This window comes from Amphibalanus amphitrite, unplaced genomic scaffold (assembly GCF_019059575.1).
Source record: "Amphibalanus amphitrite isolate SeventyFive unplaced genomic scaffold, NRLGWU_Aamphi_draft 000080F_arrow, whole genome shotgun sequence".
Taxonomy (NCBI): domain Eukaryota; kingdom Metazoa; phylum Arthropoda; class Thecostraca; order Balanomorpha; family Balanidae; genus Amphibalanus; species Amphibalanus amphitrite.
This window is the reverse complement of record NW_024881576.1, coordinates 966,693-988,774: the sequence shown is the minus strand read 5'-3', so window position 1 is coordinate 988,774 and position 22,082 is coordinate 966,693. Positions and strand designations below refer to the sequence as shown.

Here is a 22,082-nt window from a genome sequence, read left to right as displayed (position 1 = left end):
AGCGATACATAGATAATGCCGCCGCTAACGAGTCCCGCTCTCAATATTTAAATTACATGAATTCGAAAACACGATGTCTTCCCCGGCAACAATCTCCTAGAATTAACGAGCTGTTCTTAGGGAGTTTACGTGGAAGTTTTAGTTTGGTGGTGCTTGGAAGTAAACACTGATTCGGCTGTTGTTAACGGCAAGTTCATTCTTTCGTGTCTGGAGGAGAGCTATGTTGTTTTGAGCTATAAAGAGACCTGCGACTGAACAATTGGAAATCATAACCATTGTCAATACCTATCTAATTCCAAAAAGTCGCCATAATCATGAGGCGTCCACATACAAATCCATAGTCCCCGTCTTTTGAACGAATATTGAAATGAAGAGCCGAGATGACTAGCAATCGCCGACCATCGGAGTAAGTATCGACACCCAATCCGAACAGCAGCTCTACGCTGTTCAGCAAAATCCGGCATCTTGTCATGTCGCCTGCCAAACTTGCTCTTCTTTTGAGGCGACAGCGATGTGAACAGTCGCAATAAGCTCAATGATGATAATTCTAAGTTTCTTGCCATTGTCATGTAAATCAACAAAGTAGAAGCAAGCATTGGGAACCTAAATCTGTAGCAAGATTTCATTTTAATTAATGAAAAACAATACCGAAAGAAATGTAAAATGTACATATTGTATTCTCCTTTGTGAGACTCCCAACAAACACTGCGCAGAGAAAAGCACTCGATAGCGAGCTCACATCACCGCGTATCGCTCCCACACTCCATGTCGGCCGCTGTCCGGCCGCTGCCGCCGTCACCCCCGTCCCTTTCGGTGGGGTTCCGCTCTCCCTCACCGTCCCCCGTTTCACCTCCGGCGGGAGGCGGCCTTCCCTCAGCACTGTCCCGCTCGTCTGCCCCGTCCCCCACAGCACCTGACGCGGCATCCAGCACCCGTCCGCCTGCCACAGAGACGGCCGACTCGAGAATAGCCGGGTCCAGCTTGCGCCGCTTCACGTAGTGGTCCACACGCTCCTCCAGGCTGTCTGCAGGCCAAAACGTGGGTGGGTGTCAGAAGCTAGCGATAAGACGTTAGGGAAGCGGGAAGGGGTCAACGAGAGGCGGGCAGAGGCAAAAAAAGATGAAAATGTGGGAAATGAAAGGACGATAGGCGGCATTACTTTGCAGGTGGTGGTATAAGTGGAGTAGGCATGTAGTTACTTTGCGGAGATGAGCGGGTAAGAGTTGGTGGAAAAAAGAGACCAGCCGTTGACAGAGCGGAGTATCGGAAAGGTAGCGACGCCGGTATCTGGTGAATTCCGAAGGGGACGCCGAAGAAACTGGCTGGGAGGACCCCTGCCAGTCCTCTCGCCTCACACACTCCATTATTAGTGAAATACGGACTGGTGGGGAAGACCGTCAAACTATCGAGATCTCTCGTCGGGAGCTGTCAATTCCTCCCGGAGTGTTTCTCGGAGGATAGTTGGGAGCGCCGCGTGCCATGGGCGCCGGCCGGCCGATCGACTCCCACACACACCGCTCTGCTAAGTTTGCCGCCGCCGGGCTGGCAACAGCGGCTAATGTGTGCGCCTTAGCGGGGCGTCCGGTGGGCGGCCACTGCCCGGTGACAGTGCTGGCCGAGCGCCGAACGGCCTTTCGGCTGCCGCACCGTGTAATTACCGCTCCACTGTCGGCCGGCCAGCCACCGGCAAATGGCAGCGCCGAGACGGGAGCTGAGGCGGTGGGGTGCTTGGAATGGAGCTACGGTAAGTGGGGTGCTTACAGTGGAGCTAAGGTGGGGTGCCGGAACAGGAGCGAAGGTGGGGTGCTGGGACCAGAGGTGAGGCGGGTAAGACGCTTTGAATGGAGCTGAGGTGGGAAAGGTGCTCAGAATGAAGCTTAAGTGAGTGGGATGTCGAGACCAGACCGACGTCGGTGGGGTATTGCGTACCCTTTGAGTCACTGACAGAGGACTTGTCCTACAATACTACATTCCCAGCTCCCCGTTGACGTACCGCAGGTGGGTCTGCGCAGGAGCGGCGTGTAGACGCGCGGCCGGACGCCCGACGTCAGACAGCGGGTCTGCGCGGACGGCTGCTCGCCGTGGCGCGCCGTCAGCTCGGTCAGCATCTCCCGCAGCATGGCCGCCCTGAGCGGGAGAAGGGCGTCAACCGCCTGACATCACCAGAGACCACTACACTGAGCACTGACCAGCGGCAAGGCCCAGTGGGGGACGCAGCAGTGGGTGTCAACAGGTTCAATGTCTGGAGCGCACTGATCCAGTCAAGTGTAATGAAACGCATTGAACGAAAAAAGCATCGACGATAGAAGATGGGCATTCGTATTTCTTTGCATTTTCGATGAAAGCTCTCGCTACGAATAAAAAACACACCAGCTTTACTATTCCCTTTTAGGTGCATTTCCGATCACGAAACGAAACGTGTTCTGTCCTCTCACAGCATCCACGACCATTCACTGAGCAGGACCGCGCTATCGAGTCATGGAGCCGAGGCGGACCCGCGGGCGGGCGCCCACGCCAGCCCGCATCACGTCTCACTGGCGCGACCGGCCCAGTCGCCACCATTCCACCTCCGTGACCCGGGGTCAGCGCGTAATGAGTCGGAAATGCGCGATAACACCTCCCACCGATCCAGCCAGCGCCACTCAAACGACGCACTCCGTTATACAGGCTGCGTCGCCGAACTTTAACTACGCAACCGTAATTAGCTCCTCACAACTTCTCGGCTGGACAACGTAGAAAGTTTCATAGTCGATTCCCGGGATTAGTAGCGTTATCTAACAGCGCCTGAGAAACGTGTCGACGCAGGCAACACTTGACGCCTCATGTCAATGGCGTGAAACGCTCTCCAAACTAGCTACTGGCGGCGCCGGGCCTACCTGACAGCCGACTGGGTCCAGAGTCGCTGCAGCGTCTCGGCGACTGCGCGCAGCACGACCGGGTCGCAGTGCCAGCGCACGCTGTCGTACTCGACGTCAAACAGGTTCAGCGGCAGCTCGGAGGCCATGTTGTACTGCGGCTTCCTGAAACGGCAGGCGATACAGAAGGGTGCCATCAAAATGTCGAACCTTCAATGCCGCATATGTAAATTTCGAGCGACATCCTGGAGCCAATGCATCGCATATCGGCTAATGAGGTATCAACATGAAAATCACGCCACGCAAAATGATATTAGTCCGTCAAAAAGTACGCAAAACGCAAACGAGGTGCTGTGGCGCTACACAAGTGACGCAATCAAAAATAATCTGGTACGGTGTCGTCATAAAGTTGGTGCAGCGCATACCTTGCGTTGTACCCTATTAAGGCGATTCACTGCGGTCATCCGACATTAAAACCTCACAGACAGCACACTTACGCAGACATGAGAACAGTATGATAATGAGAGCAGCATACGCAAATCAGCTGTGTCGTAATACACCTCGAACGCATCGCCATTAAAATTGCGCTTGGTACTGCGACATTATGGAGATGGAAATGTTCACTTCACGGATTTTTCCGGAACTCGCCAGCTGCAATTAGCGGAAAAAGCCAGTACGATCCATCATATCACACATCTGCGCGGACCTACCTCGGGTTGGTCTCGACGTCCAGCAGTTGGTCAATGACGGACGGTTCCTCCAGTCCCTCCCCGACGAGGAACAGCACAGCCACCATGCACCTAGCGCAGGGGACCGGGCAATCAGTGGCGCCACACACACACGATGGGTACACTGGGCGAGCGATGGTTCGCGTTAGATGTCCTCCGGATCGCTACAGCGGCGGCGGATCGGCGGAATCGAGAATGGAGTCGCCGAATGCGCTATAAAAATAACAAGAAACGCTAACTGATAGGCGCTAATAGGCGCACCTTATAGCGAGTCCTGCAGCTAGTGAACAGCGGATAAAAAGTTTATCTTAGACAGTCGGTTTACAAGAAACGACGGCGGAAACAATTAAGAACAGCTTAAACTGATTTAAATTACAGCATTGCCACATTATAAATCAAAAATGCAACACTGCTCTCACACAAAATGATATATATATGTCTTCCCACGAAAACAAGCATCGCTCTACAGTCTACACCCTCGCAATCCTTGAAACTCTCCAAATCCCACCAACCACACCGTTCCCGATTTCCCGCACTGTCAGCGTACCTGATTTGGTGCCAGAGAAAAGCGTTTCCGCGCACCTCCAGTTGATACATCTGGTACCCTCCATCGCCTCCGCCTCCGCCTCCGCCAGCTGCCGGTCCGTCCACAGGCGTGATGGTCACCCGCTCCAGCCTGCGCCGGTACTCGATCACACCGTTACCCACGTCCATCTTGCACAGGTTTCGGAAGTCGTGGTGGCCACAGAGTCGGCTGGCCGCCTCACACATCGCCTGGAGACGGACGGACGGACGGGCATCGGTCAGGTGGCAGATGCTGGCTACTGCCGGGATAGTTCTGCTTATAGTAACTACATGAAAGATCCTCGGCCAAAATACGATTCCGTGTCATTGACGGCGGAACCCATTTGTCAAAAACTAACGAGTACGTAGCAGCTTATGATTATTTGAACTATATAAACACAACTGATAAAAGCAAGTATCACGATATTCAAAAATATTTTCGTTAGCCTACAGCCAAACTAACGACCGCCACACAAACCAAACACAAACTACGGATATCCGAAAGGTACCAACACCATAAGCAATAAGTATGTCCCACCTGTATATTGAGGTCGCCTCGGGGGAAGAAGTAGCGGTAGGTGCGGGCGCGACAGTCGAAGCGCGCACTGGCCTCCGGGTCGGCGGGACTCCAGCACAGCGCGCGGATCTCGGCCGGTAGCACTGCATGAGCGCAGACGCACAGAGCGTGTGAGCGAGCGCGAAAGGAAGCAGCGCCTTTTGAGTTGATTGATGGTGATTTGTGTTTAGGGGCGCCGTACTCCGTAGCGTTGAAGTTATATGGGGCATGTGGGCTATGCCTGATCACAAACAAACGTTGACACTGAGCGGGGCGACGAGAAAACGAGTGACCTGCTGTGTTCAGTGCTCTTTGAGTGCACTTTTCGTTATTTCGTGGGGAAGTCGATTTGAAATACCCTACAAAAGGTAAATATTAAACGAGGAACAAAATGCACCGATAAGTGATAAATGAATGTGGATACACCACTTCCCAATTCACTGAGCTAGCTCAAGAATCTTGACACTAAGCTGCGGAGGATGCCAGAGTCCAGTAACGACCTACCTTTGTTGAGTATGGCTGGGTAGTTGATCTCCTGCTCCGGTGACAGCGTGGCCGCGGCAGTCGGGTCGGCAGGATCGGCCAACTGCTGACTGCGCACGTCGAGAGAAATGACCTGGCTGAACGCAGACACACCCTGACGGAAGACACGAGAACGGGAACGTCAGAGGCTGACGGCCAGCGAACGGAACGTGCCGGGACGGGGACGAGGCAGCAAACGTGGATTAACAGCGAATGGAGCGTACGCGAGAAGAGGACGGGACGGCAAAGTTCGCTTAACATCGAATAGAACGCAGCTGAAAGATAATTTCAGAGCAGCCCAGGAAATATAAATTTAAATGTGACCATTAAGTAAAGTCATGACCATTGCCGATTTTTAGCCTATATCCCACGACAGTGATGTGGGTAATAGTCACCTTGTCGGTGCGGCCGCAGCGGTGATAGTTGGCCGTCTGCCGACAGCGCACCAGCCGAGTCAGCTGCAGACACCGGAACAGCTCGGCCTCGATGGTACGCGCCGTGTCTTCCTGACTGGCCAGACCCTGGTAGTCCCAGCCCAGGTAGCAGAGCCGCAGCAGAATGTGCCGTCGCCGGAACCTGACCCGCGCGGCGCGCACAACCACCGTCATCAACCACACCGACGGACGTTAAACAGCGACTTATGGGTGTCCATCGTCACGCATGGCATAAACATGTTGCAATTTTTACAATTTTTTTTTTTACAATTGCAACAAATTACAATTTTAAATGATTATTGTTAGGGGTCGTCGTCTGCCGGCTGTCGGCTGCCAGTCGTCGCCCGCTGCTGCCATTAGCTAGGCCCGTATGGGCCGGGTGCGTTTGGCCGTCGTCGATTGGCCGGTGCTCCCCCCTTGCACTGGCCAGCCAGCGGTTAAGTGTCACATAACCTCACCCAGCAAGGGGCAAGTGGAGCCCTCGCCGGGATTCCAATCAGCTGGACGGCCAAGTCATGCCATGAGTGACGCTATGACGGGTCTTGTTGAGCTGGTTTAGAGTTGAAATACAAAAAAGTGCACTGTTAACTAAGAGTCTGTGGCAGAAGGCTGCAGAGCACACCCCACCCACAGTGTACAGCGTGTCTCAAAAGTTCGTTGACAGGTACCAGCCATGCTTTTTTGTCAATAATTCTGAATTCACAAGAAATTAACAGTCGAACTTTTGCATGGGCATTGGTACCAACCTTCCTCAAGCAGTCTCATTGTTTTTAAGCGCACTCGACCATTCATGAGCTCACAAAAAGGGTTCACCTCTGACCATGGGTCAGGCATGAAAATGGAGGTCGCAAAATCAGGTCGGCTGAGAAACTCTCTGTTTCAGGAGTAATGGGAATGGTTAAGTCGGTTATGAGTTATGACACATGGCTAAGTGTTGGCGAGGATGAGTACAACATGATGATCATCTAATAAAAACGGTGGCTAACATTTTTGAAGGACGAAACCATGCGAGACTAACAGCGTTTTGAACGACTCTCGTACGGCAGCAGATTCGTGCTCCGAGAAGCAGCTGAAAATGCAGTCACAACTATTGAAAACTGACAAGAAGCTCACAGACAAAGGTAACCCAGTTTCAAAAATTGCAGGTCATCGTAAAATAAAGACAAAGTATCATTTAAAATTGTTTATAATATCTATAACGCTAGATTTTGGGGGAAAATAACGCGAAAATCGTCAATGCCAAGGACAACTGACCCTCCAAAGTGTCAATTAATGTAAAGTTTTATCTTACGAAGTTTCAAGAGGCAGATCTGGAGCAAATAGCTTTCTTTTAGACACAAAATCCCGATAAAACCGCACGATGGACAGGTTTTGGAAGTTTACAAAGCAGAACCTCTCCTGAGGAGAACACTCCGCAACCCAGCGAAGGTCTTAGCATGAAGAATGACGAGCATTTGGGATTTGCAAAATTTGCAAAATGTGTCCAAGGAGCAGATGGCCGCGACATTCTGCTATGATATGCTGCGAAAAAATTGCCCCTGGCACTTCATATTTGTTCAGGAATGGGGTTGTTTTGAAAAGGAAAATGGTGCTTGGGAGGTCGGCGCCAGTCATTCATGAAGGAGTTAGCGCCAGAGAAAACCTACAAAATACTCACGGATGGTGTCGATGCAAGCTGTCGGCTTTCAGGGAGAAGCGGATGTTGCCGGGGAGCTCGTCAAACCTAAATCCGACGCAGAAACTGCAGGGGATTCCCCTACAAGAGCTTGAAAGCTGGTGACCTTTTATCAGCCTCCGGCAGCCGACGGAGCGACGAAAATCGGTATGGGCAAATATTTTTGGAGATACAGCAAAGGGTTTGGTTTTCAACCCTCTGAATCAGTTTTCAAAGCCTGCATATTTGTCTAGTGTACACACAGACAGCAAAACCTTAGATTTTTGGCCGGTTCTTATATGCTTTATTGGCATGGGAAATGTGTCAACTAACTTTTGAGACACCCTGTACATTATAATAATGGGTAAGCATTTCCAGATACAAGGCGACAGTTCCGAGCAAGAACATCCTTCCTTAGTGTCAAATTTTTCGAAGTTGAGATATCTATACCATTCGACTCAGCTCGACGAGCTGGTCCAATGGTATGAAGTGAACATGGGCGTAACCACCGCGCTGGAACGCTGGAAATTCCAGCCCATTTTTGGGATGCTGAAAATACCGCCCCTGGTAGAGGAAGTCTGCAATAGGGTTGGGACCTATCTGCATGCTCTGTATGTTTTGGTAAAATAAAAAAGCTCAGAATTTTTAATGATTTAATTTAAAATCACTTTGTTATAAAAATGCCTAGTTAGTTCAGAAATTAATTATTTGTGGCTGAAAACAACTTGCTTCTGATTGGTCGGGCTAATCATGACGTCACATGTAGGTATATAACTGTCTGTATATTTGGCGCAGTTGAGACATACATTTTCTATGTATTTTCCTATGGTAAATCGGAGTGTTTGGTCGTGTTTTCAGTGTCTCTTTATTTTGCGCTGGTATTGCGTGGCTAAGAAGTTTTATCAAGAATGGCATATACTAAAATGTTCCTTTAATAATGGAGCTTCAATATCTGTGAGTTTTATTGGCAAGCGAAAACTGATTTCGCTGTTATTTTATCTGGAAATTACTCATTTTTTTAGGTCAATATTCAAAATATTTTACGGGAACAAGTTGGCACTTTTCTTGATTTTTGCACACAAATCGCGTGCGATTCAACTGTATTGGAACTTGCAAAGAAGCTTGGTGATTAATTAACTGTGTTGTTATGGCACTGTTTGCAAAGCATGGATAATGAAACTCTGCCAAAGACTTAGCTACATAGCAATGCCTCAAGTAATACGCAGGAGGGACAGAATTCAGAGTCCGATCGAGAAGAATCGATGCAAATGCTACGAAGACCAGGCAGCTCTGATACAATAGCTAGTCGTCTCACTACTCTCACTCCATTAGACCAGCTGATTCCTGACAGCACCGACTCGGATGCAAAGATGGAGCTCATCTTCCAAGCCAGAAACCAGTTCTTTGATGGAAGATGTGATGCTGCCTCTGTCTCTGCTTTGTTGGCCACTTTGGACGGGGCGAAGCTCCGCTCCTTGCGTGAGTGGTTATTCGCCTGTCATCCAGAAATACCTAGTTCCTTCGTTTGCTGGCCGTTCCCTGATTAGGTGCAATACGGGGAGCTGTAATCAGGGAAGTAACTTTCCATATGAAAGGGGTGCAGGTGCACCCCGTCCCCCATCCACTAGAAGTGCACCCCCATAGGATAAGCGGCGCCCCACACGCCGCCCCACACGATTAGCTCTAGAGCAGATGGCGAGGGTGATTTCTCGGCTACATTCCATCTCAGCGTCGTGATGCTTGTGGGCTTGGAAAGCGTCCAGTCGTATGTAGGGTTGTGTAGGGGTAGGGTTGAGTTCAATAAGGTCCTTACATTTGAAAGGTTTGAACAACCCGCAATCAGCACAACATACCACAAGTTAAATAAATAACTACCAAACTCCGCCCAACTAATATTAATAAACATTACAGCCAAACTAATGGCCTAAATAAAGATATATCTCAAATCCTAACAGTTATCGCGGGTGATGGCGCCATGAGTTGCTATTATCCAAAACAGATGCAAATAAACATGTTTGTATGTCCTATGTATGTTTGTTTTTAAAACGTTGCAGCGGCGCTGGGAACTGCAGTCTTAGATCTGGGTATGTTTGGCATCTGCAACTCTTCATATACACATTAACCCTATTTCGGACGGGGAGACCTTTCAGGATTTTCTTGTACAATTGCCAAACGCCGCGAGACATTCAGCTCATATTTGGTGACTTTTCCTAAATGCTCATTGCGCACATCTCAGCAAAAAAAAAAAAAAAAATGCCGGGTCAGGTCAGGTCAGGTAACCAGAGCGGGTTTGTTGACCCCACCTCAGAAAAGTTTGCAAACACGTCAGAGCTTGAGTTTTTCACGAAGTTATTTCCTCTCATCAAGTCTTCAAAACAGTACCTGCAGTATGTGTCGTTTTTATATCTCAGAATTTTTGATCTGTGACCTGAGGTTAGGTCAGAGTCGTGACCTTTACATTGCAAGCCTATGGAAAAGTATTGAAATGCGACCTGCACCTCGAGTAAACGAGTCAAAACCACCCAATTCTTTAAGAATTATGACAAATTATCTTATCTGTAATGATCCAGGTGCCATTTACTGACAGGGACACCGGAGAGGGTTATCTGAGCCGAGATCATGTGAGGTGATATCTACCATACATCAATGCTCACAATACTTACAATATTGACAATGCTTTTGCTTACAACACTTACAATACTTACGATGAGACCAGCAAGCACTCTGCCGTTACAGTTCTAACTTCTGTTTCGAAAAACGACGTTACACACATTCGCTGCCAGCATAACATGTATTGTTTGACAGGAACAAAATGCAAATGACATCTGAACCCCAAACGGGCCGCCATCCACTCAAATTTTATAACCCTGACCGGTCAGGGGGCGAATGGAGGTCATTTCCTGGGCATTACACTCAGCCCTTGCACAAAATATCTCACCTCACAGTGATCATTACAACAATAGCACCGACTTGATAGTGGATTTCAAAGTACTTGCATCAGCTCTTCCTGCTATTGCAGACGATCATCTCCTCAGGGTAATGTTGTTCGGGACATGAACGAAGATCGTTTTCGGAGTTCCATAAGTGCTACTGCAACAGCCTGGCACAAAACAGGACTTGTACGCTCTTCTCTGCACTTTGCCCTTCAGTATATCACAAAAGAATTGTTTAGAATCCATCTTACGCTTCTTTCACAGTCTCCCTTGCCACCGTAGGGCGTAGATTGCTGTTGCTGGTAAGTTAAGGCACGGTAAATAGAAATTACCTCGGTTCTCAACGCCTTAAGTTATTTTCATAAAAAAGAACAAATAAATGATCAATAAGATGACATAAATGTAAACATTTTAATCGTAAAGTAGTCCAAATATTGGAATGAGCTTTTGCTTTTCAGCATCCTCCGATTCATCATCTTTATCATTTGAAAATTCGAGGTACATAAAATGTTTATCACGCGCTCATGTTAGGTGGGAATATAGTACACGGCAGACACATCAATTTTTGACACTGAACATTTCATCCGTAAATGTTTTAGCATAATTTAAAGTTAAAAACAGCGCGAATGGCAGAGTGAAGCAAACAACATCTTTCACCCATTGATATAACATGTAATCTGTGGTGCGCCAGATGCGCCATTATTTGTCAACCGCAGAAGGTGACATGTGACGTAACAGCATTAAGAGCATCTTTTTTCAAGAACTTTTCAAAACAAGTTTCCTATCTTTCTTCCCCCATTTCTCTCAGCTTATTGATTTTATGAGGCAATGGTATGCACCATAAATTCCGTGAAAATAGTTTGATCATTTTCATGCATTCTAAAAAAATCGAGTTCCCAACCCCATTGGGGGGTTTAGTTTAGGGACTTCAAAACGAAACAAAAGAAACGGCACTGCTCGGTCCACTATACGCCTGACCTCAACGTGCCGTTCCTCACTAAAATACCTAACCTCTATACATGCCGCCCCTCCCAGATGCCCTGCCGCCCCTGTAGAATATCCAAAGAGGATTGTGATTGCTAACGGGAGGTGCGCATTTATTTAAGCTCTACAGAAAAAGAGTATGTTTGTCAAAAGTGTACGTGCAGAGAATGTGTGTCACAAGAAATTGATAATGTTATGTGGCGAGATAGAGAATGGTTTTGGAGAGAATAGAAAAGGATTTGAATCGTAGACTTTTATTTTGATATTAATTTGAGTAATTTGAGCTGCTAGACACAGTGACGTAGCACATTGAGTAAAAATGACATTAACGTAATTTGCTTAACTGAAGTTGAATTGAAACCTCAATCTAAGGCAATCATAAGTGGAAAGACTCAACATTATGGTGACCGTGACAGGACTCAAAGAATACTTGGAACTGGCCGAGAAGTATGGTTTAAGCGGCGAATCAGCCTTGAAGTACGCGAACGAGCAAGTAGACAGGGCAGAGAGGGCTAAGGCAAGACAAGAAGAAAGAGAAGAAAAGGCAAGACAAGAAGAAAGAGAAGAAAAGGCGAGAAAAGAAGAAAGAGAAGACAAGACAAGACGAGAAGAAAGAGAAGAGCGAGAACTCTTAAGACGACATGAGCTGGAAATGGAGCGACTGAGATTGGAGAGAGCAGAATTAGAGAGCACCGGTGGTTCCAGGGAGCCGCAGCAGCCGAGCGAGCCTGCCCATTCAGTGCCGGCCGTCAAGCGACCCAAACTGCCTGCGTTTACGGATGGCAAGGATGATCTTGACAGCTACCTTAACCGATTTGAGCGACTGGCCAGAGTAAACGGATGGGACGAATCGGAATGGGCTGTCAGTCTCAGCGCTTTGCTGTCAGGTCGAGCGCTCGAAGTTTACACCCGAATGAAGGAGGATGACGCAAACGACTACATGAAACTGAAGTCGGCTCTCCTGCACAGGTATGGCCTCACTGGAGAAGGCTGCCGGCTAAAAATGCGTGATGCCAAGCCGGAGCCGGATGAGAGCCCCCAGCAGTTTATTTTTCGTCTGGCTAGTTACCTAGAGAAATGGATCACGCTGACTAAAACTGATCAGTCATTCGAGGGTCTGAAAAACTTGATCATTCACGAACAGTTTATGAACACCTGTCCCAAGCCCCTCGCCATCTATTTGCGAGAAAAGGCCACATACTGCTTAGATGAGCTAGCTGAGTATGCGCAAAGGTTCTTAGAAGCCCATGATCGGTCTCCCAGCAGTCTGAGTAGGCGTGCGACGGTCACGGAAGACCATACCGCGCACGCACCATCTAGAACCACTAGCTCAGCGACAGCGCTGCGAACTTCTCGAGAACAGGGCCAGAACTGTCTGTTCTGCCAGTTTCCACACCCGACCGAAGAGTGCCGAAGGGCTCAGACGCTCTCAGCCGCGGAGCGTCGAGAGCAGGTGATGCGGCGTGGGGCCTGCTTCCTGTGCTTTCAGCCGGGACACCTCGCCGCGCACTGCAGGGAGGACAAGCCCAGATGTCCGCTTTGCGGTGGGAAGCACAACCAGCTGGTCTGCGCTCCGCGGTCCATCTTGCCATCTACTGCCAGCTCCAGCGCGCGAGATGGAAACGTACGGGAGGCATCAGCGACGGCAGCTAGCACCCACATGACTAGAAAGGAAGGAGCAGTTCTGATGCAGACGGCCCAGGTAAAAGCGACAGGAGCAACAGGAGCACGACTTGTCAGAATAATGCTGGACTCTGGAAGCAACCAGTCTTTCATACGGACGAAGACAGCGCGTGAGTTGGGCTGCGAGGTGCTGAGCCAGGAGCACCTGCGGGTCCACACCTTCGGAGGCGGCCAGGGGCTGCAGCAGGCCAGTGATAGGGTAAAAGTAATCCTATCAGCAACACATAACGAGGATAGCAGAATCACTCTGACAGCGTACGAAATGCCAGTCATCTGCAGTCCACCTCCCGCCGTGACGCAAGAAGATCTCCGTGGCCATCTGCATTTAGCTGGCCTGAAACTGGCTGAGGAGCCCAGCGCTGATCCCCTCAACGAAGAGATCGATATCCTAATCGGTCTTGACTACATGCAAGATGTGATTGACGGGAGAATGAAGAAGGGAGAGGACGGACCCGTGGCCATGGGATCACGATTCGGCTGGATATTGGCTGGACGTTCAGGCCGGAGCATCACAGAGTCGACGCCAAGTATCGTGAACTTCATCAGGGCCGAGTCGACTGATCGCCTTCTGGAAGAGCTATGGAACCTGGAAAGCATTGGGATAAGCAGCGAAGGAGTCAGTGACCGCGACTCTAAGAGAGAACTGGAAGAACTCGCTACAAAACACTTCGAAGATACTTGTAGCCGCCTTCCAGATGGTCGGTATTAAGTCCGCTGGCCCTGGAAGCCCGGACATGCAGAGATACAGACAAATGGAGCGCAGGCTCTGGCTCGCCTTGAGGTCTGTGAAAGACAGCTACGAAAAAACGGGCGTCTCAAGCAATATGATGATGCGATGCAAGACTACTTGGAGCAGGGACATGCTGAGAAGGCGCCGGCTGTTCCGGATGGACCGGTGCACGTCCTTCCTCACCACGCAGTATACAAGGATGATAAAGTCAGAGTGGTGTTTGATGCGGCAGCTGGCCCTCCGAATCAGTCACTGAACGACCACCTCCTGGCGGGACCCAACTTGATCGCTGACCTGACAGGGGTGCTCCTGAGATTCCGGACGAAGAGCGTGGGCGTGACAGCGGACATAGAGAAAGCTTTTCTGCAGCTGTCGCTCCATCCTGAAGACAGGGATGTGACACGGTTTCTCTGGAGGGAGAACGCCACCGATCGAGATCCAGTTCTCTACCGGATGACTCGAGTAGTTTTCGGAGTCAAGCCCTCACCGTTCCTACTGCAGGCCGCCCTCAGAAAACACCTGCAGCAGTATGGAGAGTCAGATCGGGACCTGGTTGACAAGTTACAGAGGGACATCTACTGTGATGACTTGATAACAAGCGTGGACACTCAGGATGAGGCGCAGACTCTGGTTGAGCGAACCAGGGAAATATTTGAAGCCGCACGGATGAACATGAGAAAGTGGACGGTGAGCCAGTCAGAAGACATAAGCAGCGGTGAACAGACCAAGGTGCTCGGAGCCCATCCTGACACAGCTTGCAAGGTGTTAGGAATAAACTGGGTTCCAGACCAAGACAAGTTGGTGTTTGAAACGCGCAAGTTCGCGGAGCTCGCTACCGAAGCACCAGAGACGAAGAGGAGTATTCTTCGCATGTCAGCACGTTTCTTCGATCCGTTGGGAATGCTTACACCATTCTCCGTGCGCACCAAGATGATGCTGAAACAGCTGTGGCTGGATGGTCTGGCCTGGGACCAGCGGGCTTCCGAGGGTGTCTGCAGGAGCTGGAGACAATGGCTGACGGAGCTCCATCAACTGAACGGCTTCTCTGTGCCCAGACCATATGGAAACAGACTTCAAGACGGATACCAGCTCCACATCTTCTGTGACGCCAGCAAAGAGGCGTACGCTGCTGTGGCGTACACAAGAGCCGCTGAACAGGATCAGGCAGTCGGCCCGCCGGCCCTGGTGATGTCCAAGTCGCGGCTCGCACCTCGCCAGCCGGTGTCACTGCCGAGACTGGAGCTGACAGCGGCCCTGATTGGTGCTCGGCTAGCTTGCTATGTTAGGCAGCAGCTGCACGCGACACCACAAGCCGTGTACTTCTGGACGGACTCGATGGTGGCTCTGCACTGGATCCGTAGCGACGCCAGACGCTGGGGGGTAACGGTAGCGCAGGCGTCACCGATAGCTTCGGTGGTGTTAACAGTCAAGGTAGGTGTATTGAAAGTATATTGACATGGATATGGAAGCACTGTCGACAGTCGAACTCAATGACGTCATTGGAATATAAAAAGTCTCTAGAACTATATGAAAAAGTCTAGAACGTGTCGAGCGGGACAGAGTGAGACTCGGCCGACTACAGCGGGACATAGTGGGACTCGGCCGACTACCATGGGACATAGTGGGACTCAGCCGGTCCCAGCGGGACACAATGGGACTGGGTAGGTCCCAACAGGACAAAGTGGTACTCAGCCGACTTCAGCGGGACATAGTGGGACTCAGCCGACTACTGCGGGACATTGTGGGACTTTGCTGACTACAGAGGGATATAATGGGACTTGGTGGGATTCTGCCGGCCCAAAGTGGGACTCAGCTAACTACAGCGGGACATAGTGGGATTCGGCCGGTCCCAGCGGGACAAAGTGGGACTCAGCCGACTACAGCGGGACATAGTGGGACTCAGCCGACTACAGTGGGACATAGTGGGATTCGGCTGGTCCCAGCGGGACAAAGTGGGACTCAGCCGACTACAGCGGGACATAGTGGGACTTAGCCGACTACAGCGGGACATAGTGGGACTCAGCCGGTCCCAGCGGGACACAATGGGTCTCAGCCAGTTCCAGCGGGACAAAGTGGGACTCAGCCGACTAAAGAGGGACATGGTGGGAATCAGGCGACTACTGCGGGACATTGTGGGACTTTGCTGACTACAGAGGGATATAGGTAGTGGGACCTGGTGGTATTCTGCCGGTCCCAGCGGGACACAGTGGGACTCGGCCGGTCCCAGCGTGACAAATTGGGACTCAGCCGACTACAGCGGGACATAGTGGGACTCAGCCGGTTCCAGCGGGACAAAGTGGGACTCAGCCGGTCCCAGCGGGACATACTGGGATTCGGCCGGTCCCAGCGGGACAAAGTGGGACTCAGCCGACTACAGCGGGACATAGTGGGACTCAGCCGGTCCCAGCGGGACATAGTGGGACTCAGCCGGTCCCAGCGGGACATAGTGGGATTCGGCCGGTCCCAGCGGGACAAAGTGGGACTCAACCGACTTCAGCGGGACATAGTGGGACTCAGCCGACTACTGCGGGACATTGTGGGACTTTGCTGACTACAGAGGGATATAATGGGACTTGGTGGGATTCTGCCGGCCCAAAGTGGGACTCAGCTAACTACAGCGGGACATAGTGGGATTCGGCCGGTCCCAGCGGGACAAAGTGGGACTCAGCCGACTACAGCGGGACATAGTGGGACTCAGCCGACTACAGCGGGACATAGTGGGACTCGGCCGGTCCCAGCGGGACATAGTGGGACTCAGCCGAGTGCCGACTACAGCTAGACATAGTGGGAGTCAGCCGGTTCCAGCGGGACAAAGTGAGACGCGGTCCGGCCGACTTTTTCCCGCTAGATCCGACTGAGTCCCACTATGTCTCGCTGGAGCCGGCTGAGTCCCACTATGTTCTGCTGTTGTCGGCTGAGCCTCATTTTGTTCCGCTGGGACCGGCCGAATCCCACTATGTCCCGCTGTAGTCGGCTGAGTCCCACTTTGTACCAAGTCCCACTATATCCCTCTGTAGTCAGCAAAGTCCCACAATGTCCCGCAGTAGTCGGCTGAGTCCCACAATGTCCCGCTGAAGTCGGCTGAGTCCCACTTCGTCCCGCTGGGACCGGCCGAGTCCCATTGTGTCCCGCTGGGACCGGCTGCGTCCCACTATGTCCCATGGTAGTCGGCTGAGTCCCACTATGTCCCGCTGTAGTCGGCCGAGTCTCACTCTGTCCCGCTGACACGTTCTAGAGACTTTTTCATATTGTTCTAGAGACTTTTTATATTCCAATGACGTCATTGAATTCGACAGTGCTTCCATATCCATGTCAATATGCTTACAATACACCTACCTTGACTGTTTACACCACCGAAGCTATTGGTGACGCCTGCGCTACCGTTACCCGCTGGGGTGTGTTCGTGAAGAACCGAGTCTGCGAGATCCAAAGCCTCAGCTCTCCTGCTGCCTGGAACCACTGTCCCGGAGCGGAGAATCCCGCCGACCTGCCTTCCCGCGGCGCGCCTGCGGAGAAAATGAAAGGTGAATTCTGGCTGCACGGACCTGAGTGGCTCAGAGAAGCGAAAATCAGATGGCCACAGGGGATGCGAAATGAACAGGAACCTGCGGAATGCAAGGTCGAAGAGAGAAAGCAAGCACTTCCGGCCTCCAGCAGCTATGAGCCTGCGCCAGGTATTGGTCGTTTGATCAATATTCAACGGTTCAGCAGTTTGAACAAGCTCCTGAGAGTCACAGCTTACGTCCTGCGCTGGATCTGTAATAGCAGATCGTCAGAGGAGCAAGACGGCATCATGACAGCAGAAGAGCTCGCGAGGGCGGAGCGACTTTGGATTCTGGACGCCCAACGCTCTCAGTTCAGTGAAGAAGTGGAGGCTCTGAAAGCCGGTCACACCGTGCCCCCTGGATCGAGAATAAAAGATCTCGCTCCGTTCTTGGACGGGGAGGTCCTGAGAAAGGAAGGCAGGCTGCACTATGCTGCGCTGCCAGAGGAGGAAAAGCGGCCAATCATCATGCCACCGGATCATAGATTCGTACATCTCTTGATCGAGAAGACGCACAAGCAGCTGTGTCATGCCGGCACCCCGCAAGTTTTGAGCGCCATCCGTGATCGGTATTGGATCGTTCGGGGACGACAGAAGGTGCGGTCAGTGCTGCTGAGCTGTCGGAGCTGTCACCTGTTCCGCGCCAGACCGTTCTGCCACCAGAGGCCGGCCCCTCTACCCCGCAGTCGGACCACACCGGCCCGGCCCTTCAGCAGAACAGGTGTGGACTTCGCAGGGCCACTGTATGTGAGACAGGGAAGAAACTCCGGCCCCCTCAAGGCGTATATCGCCGTCTTCACCTGCGCAGTAGTTCGTGCAGTTCATCTGGAAATGGTGAAGTCGCTGACAACAGAGGACTTCATGAAGGCTTACCGCCGATTTAGCGCCCGACGAGGCTGCCCGGCCAGCCTCATGAGTGACAACGCCACAACATTCCGTGGCGCTGCGTCCGTGCTGGCTGCAGAGGGTGTCAAATGGCACTTCATCGTTGAGCGCGCTCCGTGGTGGGGCGGCTTTTGGGAGCGGATGGTGGGACTCACCAAGGCCGCTCTGCGACGCACCCTGGGATCTTCACTGATGTTGTGGGAAGAGTTGGAGACCGTTCTGTGCTCGGTGGAGTCAGCGATCAATGCGAGACCTCTAACGCCCGTCAGCGATGATCCCGATGATATTCAACCGCTACGACCCGCTGACTTTCTGCACTGTGCCTTCGAACGGAGCGAGGCTGCCGGGAGGCAATCGGAACAGCTGACGCGGAGCCGCTACCAGCAGAGAATCGTCACCAGCCTGTGGACTCGGTGGCAGCGCGAGTACCTTCGGAACTTGCGAGACTTCCGTCACAACGCCTCAAGTGTGGACCTCGAGCCGGCACCGGGCGATGTTGTGCTGATCGAGGGGGAGAGGTCATCCAACCGGCTCGTCTGGACCACGGGCACAGTGAAGACCCTGCACCCTGGCCGGGACGGGCGGTCCCGGGCCGCGACCGTGCACACCCTCCGGGGGGACGTGCGGCGTCCTATTCAGAAGCTGTACCTGCTGGAGGCGGCCTCTCTACCTGAGGAATGAATTCCACCCCGGGGGAGAATGTAGAATATCCAAAGAGGATTGTGATTGCTAACGGGAGGTGCGCATTTATTTAAGCTCTACAGAAAAAGAGTATGTTTGTCAAAAGTGTACGTGCAGAGAATGTGTGTCACAAGAAATTGATAATGTTATGTGGCGAGATAGAGAATGGTTTTGGAGAGAATAGAAAAGGATTTGAATCGTAGACTTTTATTTTGATATTAATTTGAGTAATTTGAGCTGCTAGACACAGTGACGTAGCACATTGAGTAAAAATGACATTAACGTAATTTGCTTAACTGAAGTTGAATTGAAACCTCAATCTAAGGCAATCATAAGTGGAAAGACTCAACAGCCCCTTCGCACCGACTCTCCCTCAGAAGTGAACATCTAAATTTCGAAAAATTGGACACTAAGATATTTATATATGTTTTCAAATATAACCTTATGTTCAATGATTGCGAAATGCAAAAGGTTCCAAATTTAATTACAAAAATTCCTCTCAGCTCGTCGACTCAGCTCGACGAGCTGAGTCGAATGGTATGAAGTGAACATCTAAATTTCGAAAAATTGGACACTTAGGATGTTCTTGCTCGGAACTGTCGAAGTATTAAGAACTCAAATTGCAGAATGACCTTTCCATCTGTCAGCTATAGCATTTACTTTTTTAATCAGACCTTGTAACTGTTATAAGTATAATTGAACACATACTTGTCGTGGTTGAATTCCCGGTGTTTCCTCTTGTCAGGCTTGCCATTTGTGGTGCTACTTGATTTTGCAATTATATTACGAAGCTGCCTGATATGCAGCTCCATAGCTCGTACTTTGTCCATCAATTCCTGTAAACAAATGAAACAAAACAAAGGGAACTAAGTTATGATGGCATGAACATAGTTCATACAGGCAGTGCATCAAACTTCTTATGAAATGTGCATGGTATTAAGTAACTAAATCAGCATATGATGGTAACCCAGACAAAAAAAAAAAAACACTCATACACTACGCCGGACGCCCATGAGGCCCTCTTGCACCGAAATTCGGCGCTAGCGATTTTGCGGTGAAATTTGTTTGCGTCGAAAGTTGGGTGCCTATTTGTGTCAAAATTAAACCACTTATATATAAAGCACATGTGCACATCTACCAATCAAGGCTATATCAACCAGACAGAGCGTTCCGGGGCCTTGGGCGCTCTTCCATGGTTCAGCGTCCAAATAAGTTTTTATTTCCACGGAAACCCAATACCTCAATACGCTTAGCACACTGTGCACTGTAGCGTCCTGCCGTGAAACAAGGCCGGAGCCGGAAGTTACGGGGCCACAAAAATCGGCGGAGCGGTGTGTTGGAGGGCCGGGCAGCGGAGCAGCACGTATTCCGGCACATTAGCCTCTTCTCGGCACACGGCGCAGAGCGCTGCGGGGCACTGCTTGTTTGGGCGTTGCTGGCACGCCGCGGAGTGGAGACAGCTGATTCGGTGAACGTACTAGAGCGAGCGGTCCCAGTGGCCCGCTCTCATCTGGTGCACCAAAACGGCGTCCTCTCGGTCCTCTCCGGGGACAGGGAGCTGTGGCGTGCTCCCGAGTGGTTTAAAGAGAGACTCGGACCAGTTGTCGTGCCATTGATACGAGGCCGCACAATGAACCGCCCTGGTCAGCGAGCGGGTGTTTGAGGGCCCGCTTGTTTCGCCAGGTCGTCTGCGCTCTCATTCCCCTCAGACTTTGAACACCCCCCCTGTCAATGGGAGAAAATTGAAATGCGCCCCTTTTGGTTTTTCGCGAATATCTCAAAAACGGCGGCGCTTGGTACACCTTATCATACATCAATTCTACACATGTTGTGAAAATTTCAGACCAAGGTCATTCAAGGTCAGGTCACCAGGTCACTTGAAAGTGACCTCACTTCATAAAAAGTTTCAATGTCTGTCATAGCTACACCGAGTGACCGATCGCTTTGAAACTTTCAGCGATTGCTAAGAGCAATAGCACGTACAAAATGTATATCTCAGAATTTTGATATCGATGACCTAAGGTCAGGTCAATTTTGCGACCTCCCCATTATAAGTCAATGGGAGAAAATTGAAATGCGCCTCTTTTGGACGAAAGACATTATAAACACTCCCAAACACTGAATTACAAGTGGTTTAGACACACTGAACATGAAAATGGTGTCCGTGACCCCTGTTTATGCCCTGAGGTCATCTTAGGTCATGAATGGTATCTAACAGTTTTTCGCAAATAACTTTTGATAGAGGCATGCTAGAGCGATGAAAACGCATTAGATGTGTTCGGCTCGACGATACGGATCGACTGATATGCAACATGACCCGTTCAGGTCAGGTCATGACCTTGACCTGAGGTCAAATTTTCAAGTTGACCTTTCAAGGTCAAGTTCCTTATAGCTCATTCGATGCGTCTTGACGAGAGGGACATGATGCCGGTAAAAGTAAGGTCGTGCAAGGCTTGGGTCAAAAGTCATTGCAGAAAAAATGTTTCCGAAAAAATCGGCTATTTTTGCAGTTTTTGCCCCCTGCAGGCAAAACCGTTGACGTTAGGTCAAATCTGAGAGCATTACTCAGAAAGAGCGTTAATAGGGCTATCAAATGCGCTTTTCCGCGGCGCTGTAGCTCTATTGGTTCCCGAGTTATGCGTTGGCATCTTGGAAATTGTCAACATTCGACCTGGAAATCGGCGAAATTTTGCCTTCAATGACCTCTGGTGACCTGACCTTTGACCTGACCAAAAATTGACCAAAGTGATTTCGTCATTATTTTTGACGCTCTTTCGAACGCTGCCTTCCGCGTATCGCTACGTGGCCCAGGAGCCGAGTTAGAAAGGGGGGGGGGGTTCAGCACAGCAGGGCGTGGAAATACAGGACCCCCAGGCGGGCGCAGCTTAATGAGGAACACCAAAACGGAATAAACACCAACCTAATTGGATAAAATATTGAAAATTTTTATTGGTGGCCTAAATATAAGCTTCCTGAATCCTGAGGAGTCAACTCAAGTACCTATGCTCACCTCTCTGCTAAGCAGATCCAATTTTTCTTTCTTGTTTTCCCCTTGAATGGCATTATACTGGGCATGTTCATCGCCTGGTGGATCCATTCTGGCACGGCAAGACTCTATCCAAGGTATATACTCTAACAAGAGGGGCTCTAATTGTTAACGGGTACAACTCGTTTTTATGCCCTACGGAATCGAAACTCCCTATACCCTACTGTAGCATAACAGGTGGAAATAGTTATTGTGTTCAAAGAGAGACCAAGCAGTCTGGCTGAGCCTTAAATTCCTAAATCGCCTAGCAACGTGAGAAGACAACATGCCACCTGAATGCTTA

General features: G+C 50.5%; 1 protein-coding gene across 1 annotated transcript; it reads right to left on the bottom strand.

The window, feature by feature from the left end:
• Positions 1-685: 685 nt before the first annotated feature.
• LOC122379575 (tRNA pseudouridine(38/39) synthase-like) lies at positions 686-22,011 on the bottom strand. The gene is made up of 10 exons (XM_043361872.1): positions 21,764-22,011; positions 19,462-19,589; positions 5,621-5,801; positions 5,208-5,340; positions 4,686-4,807; positions 4,131-4,357; positions 3,566-3,655; positions 2,877-3,020; positions 1,994-2,127; positions 686-1,024 (listed from the first exon to the last, which is right to left on the bottom strand). The coding sequence occupies exons 1-10, from the start codon at positions 21,848-21,850 to the stop codon at positions 741-743; spliced, it is 1,530 nt and encodes a 509-aa protein (XP_043217807.1). The 5' UTR covers positions 21,851-22,011; the 3' UTR covers positions 686-740.
• Between the last annotated feature and the right edge of the window lie 71 nt (positions 22,012-22,082).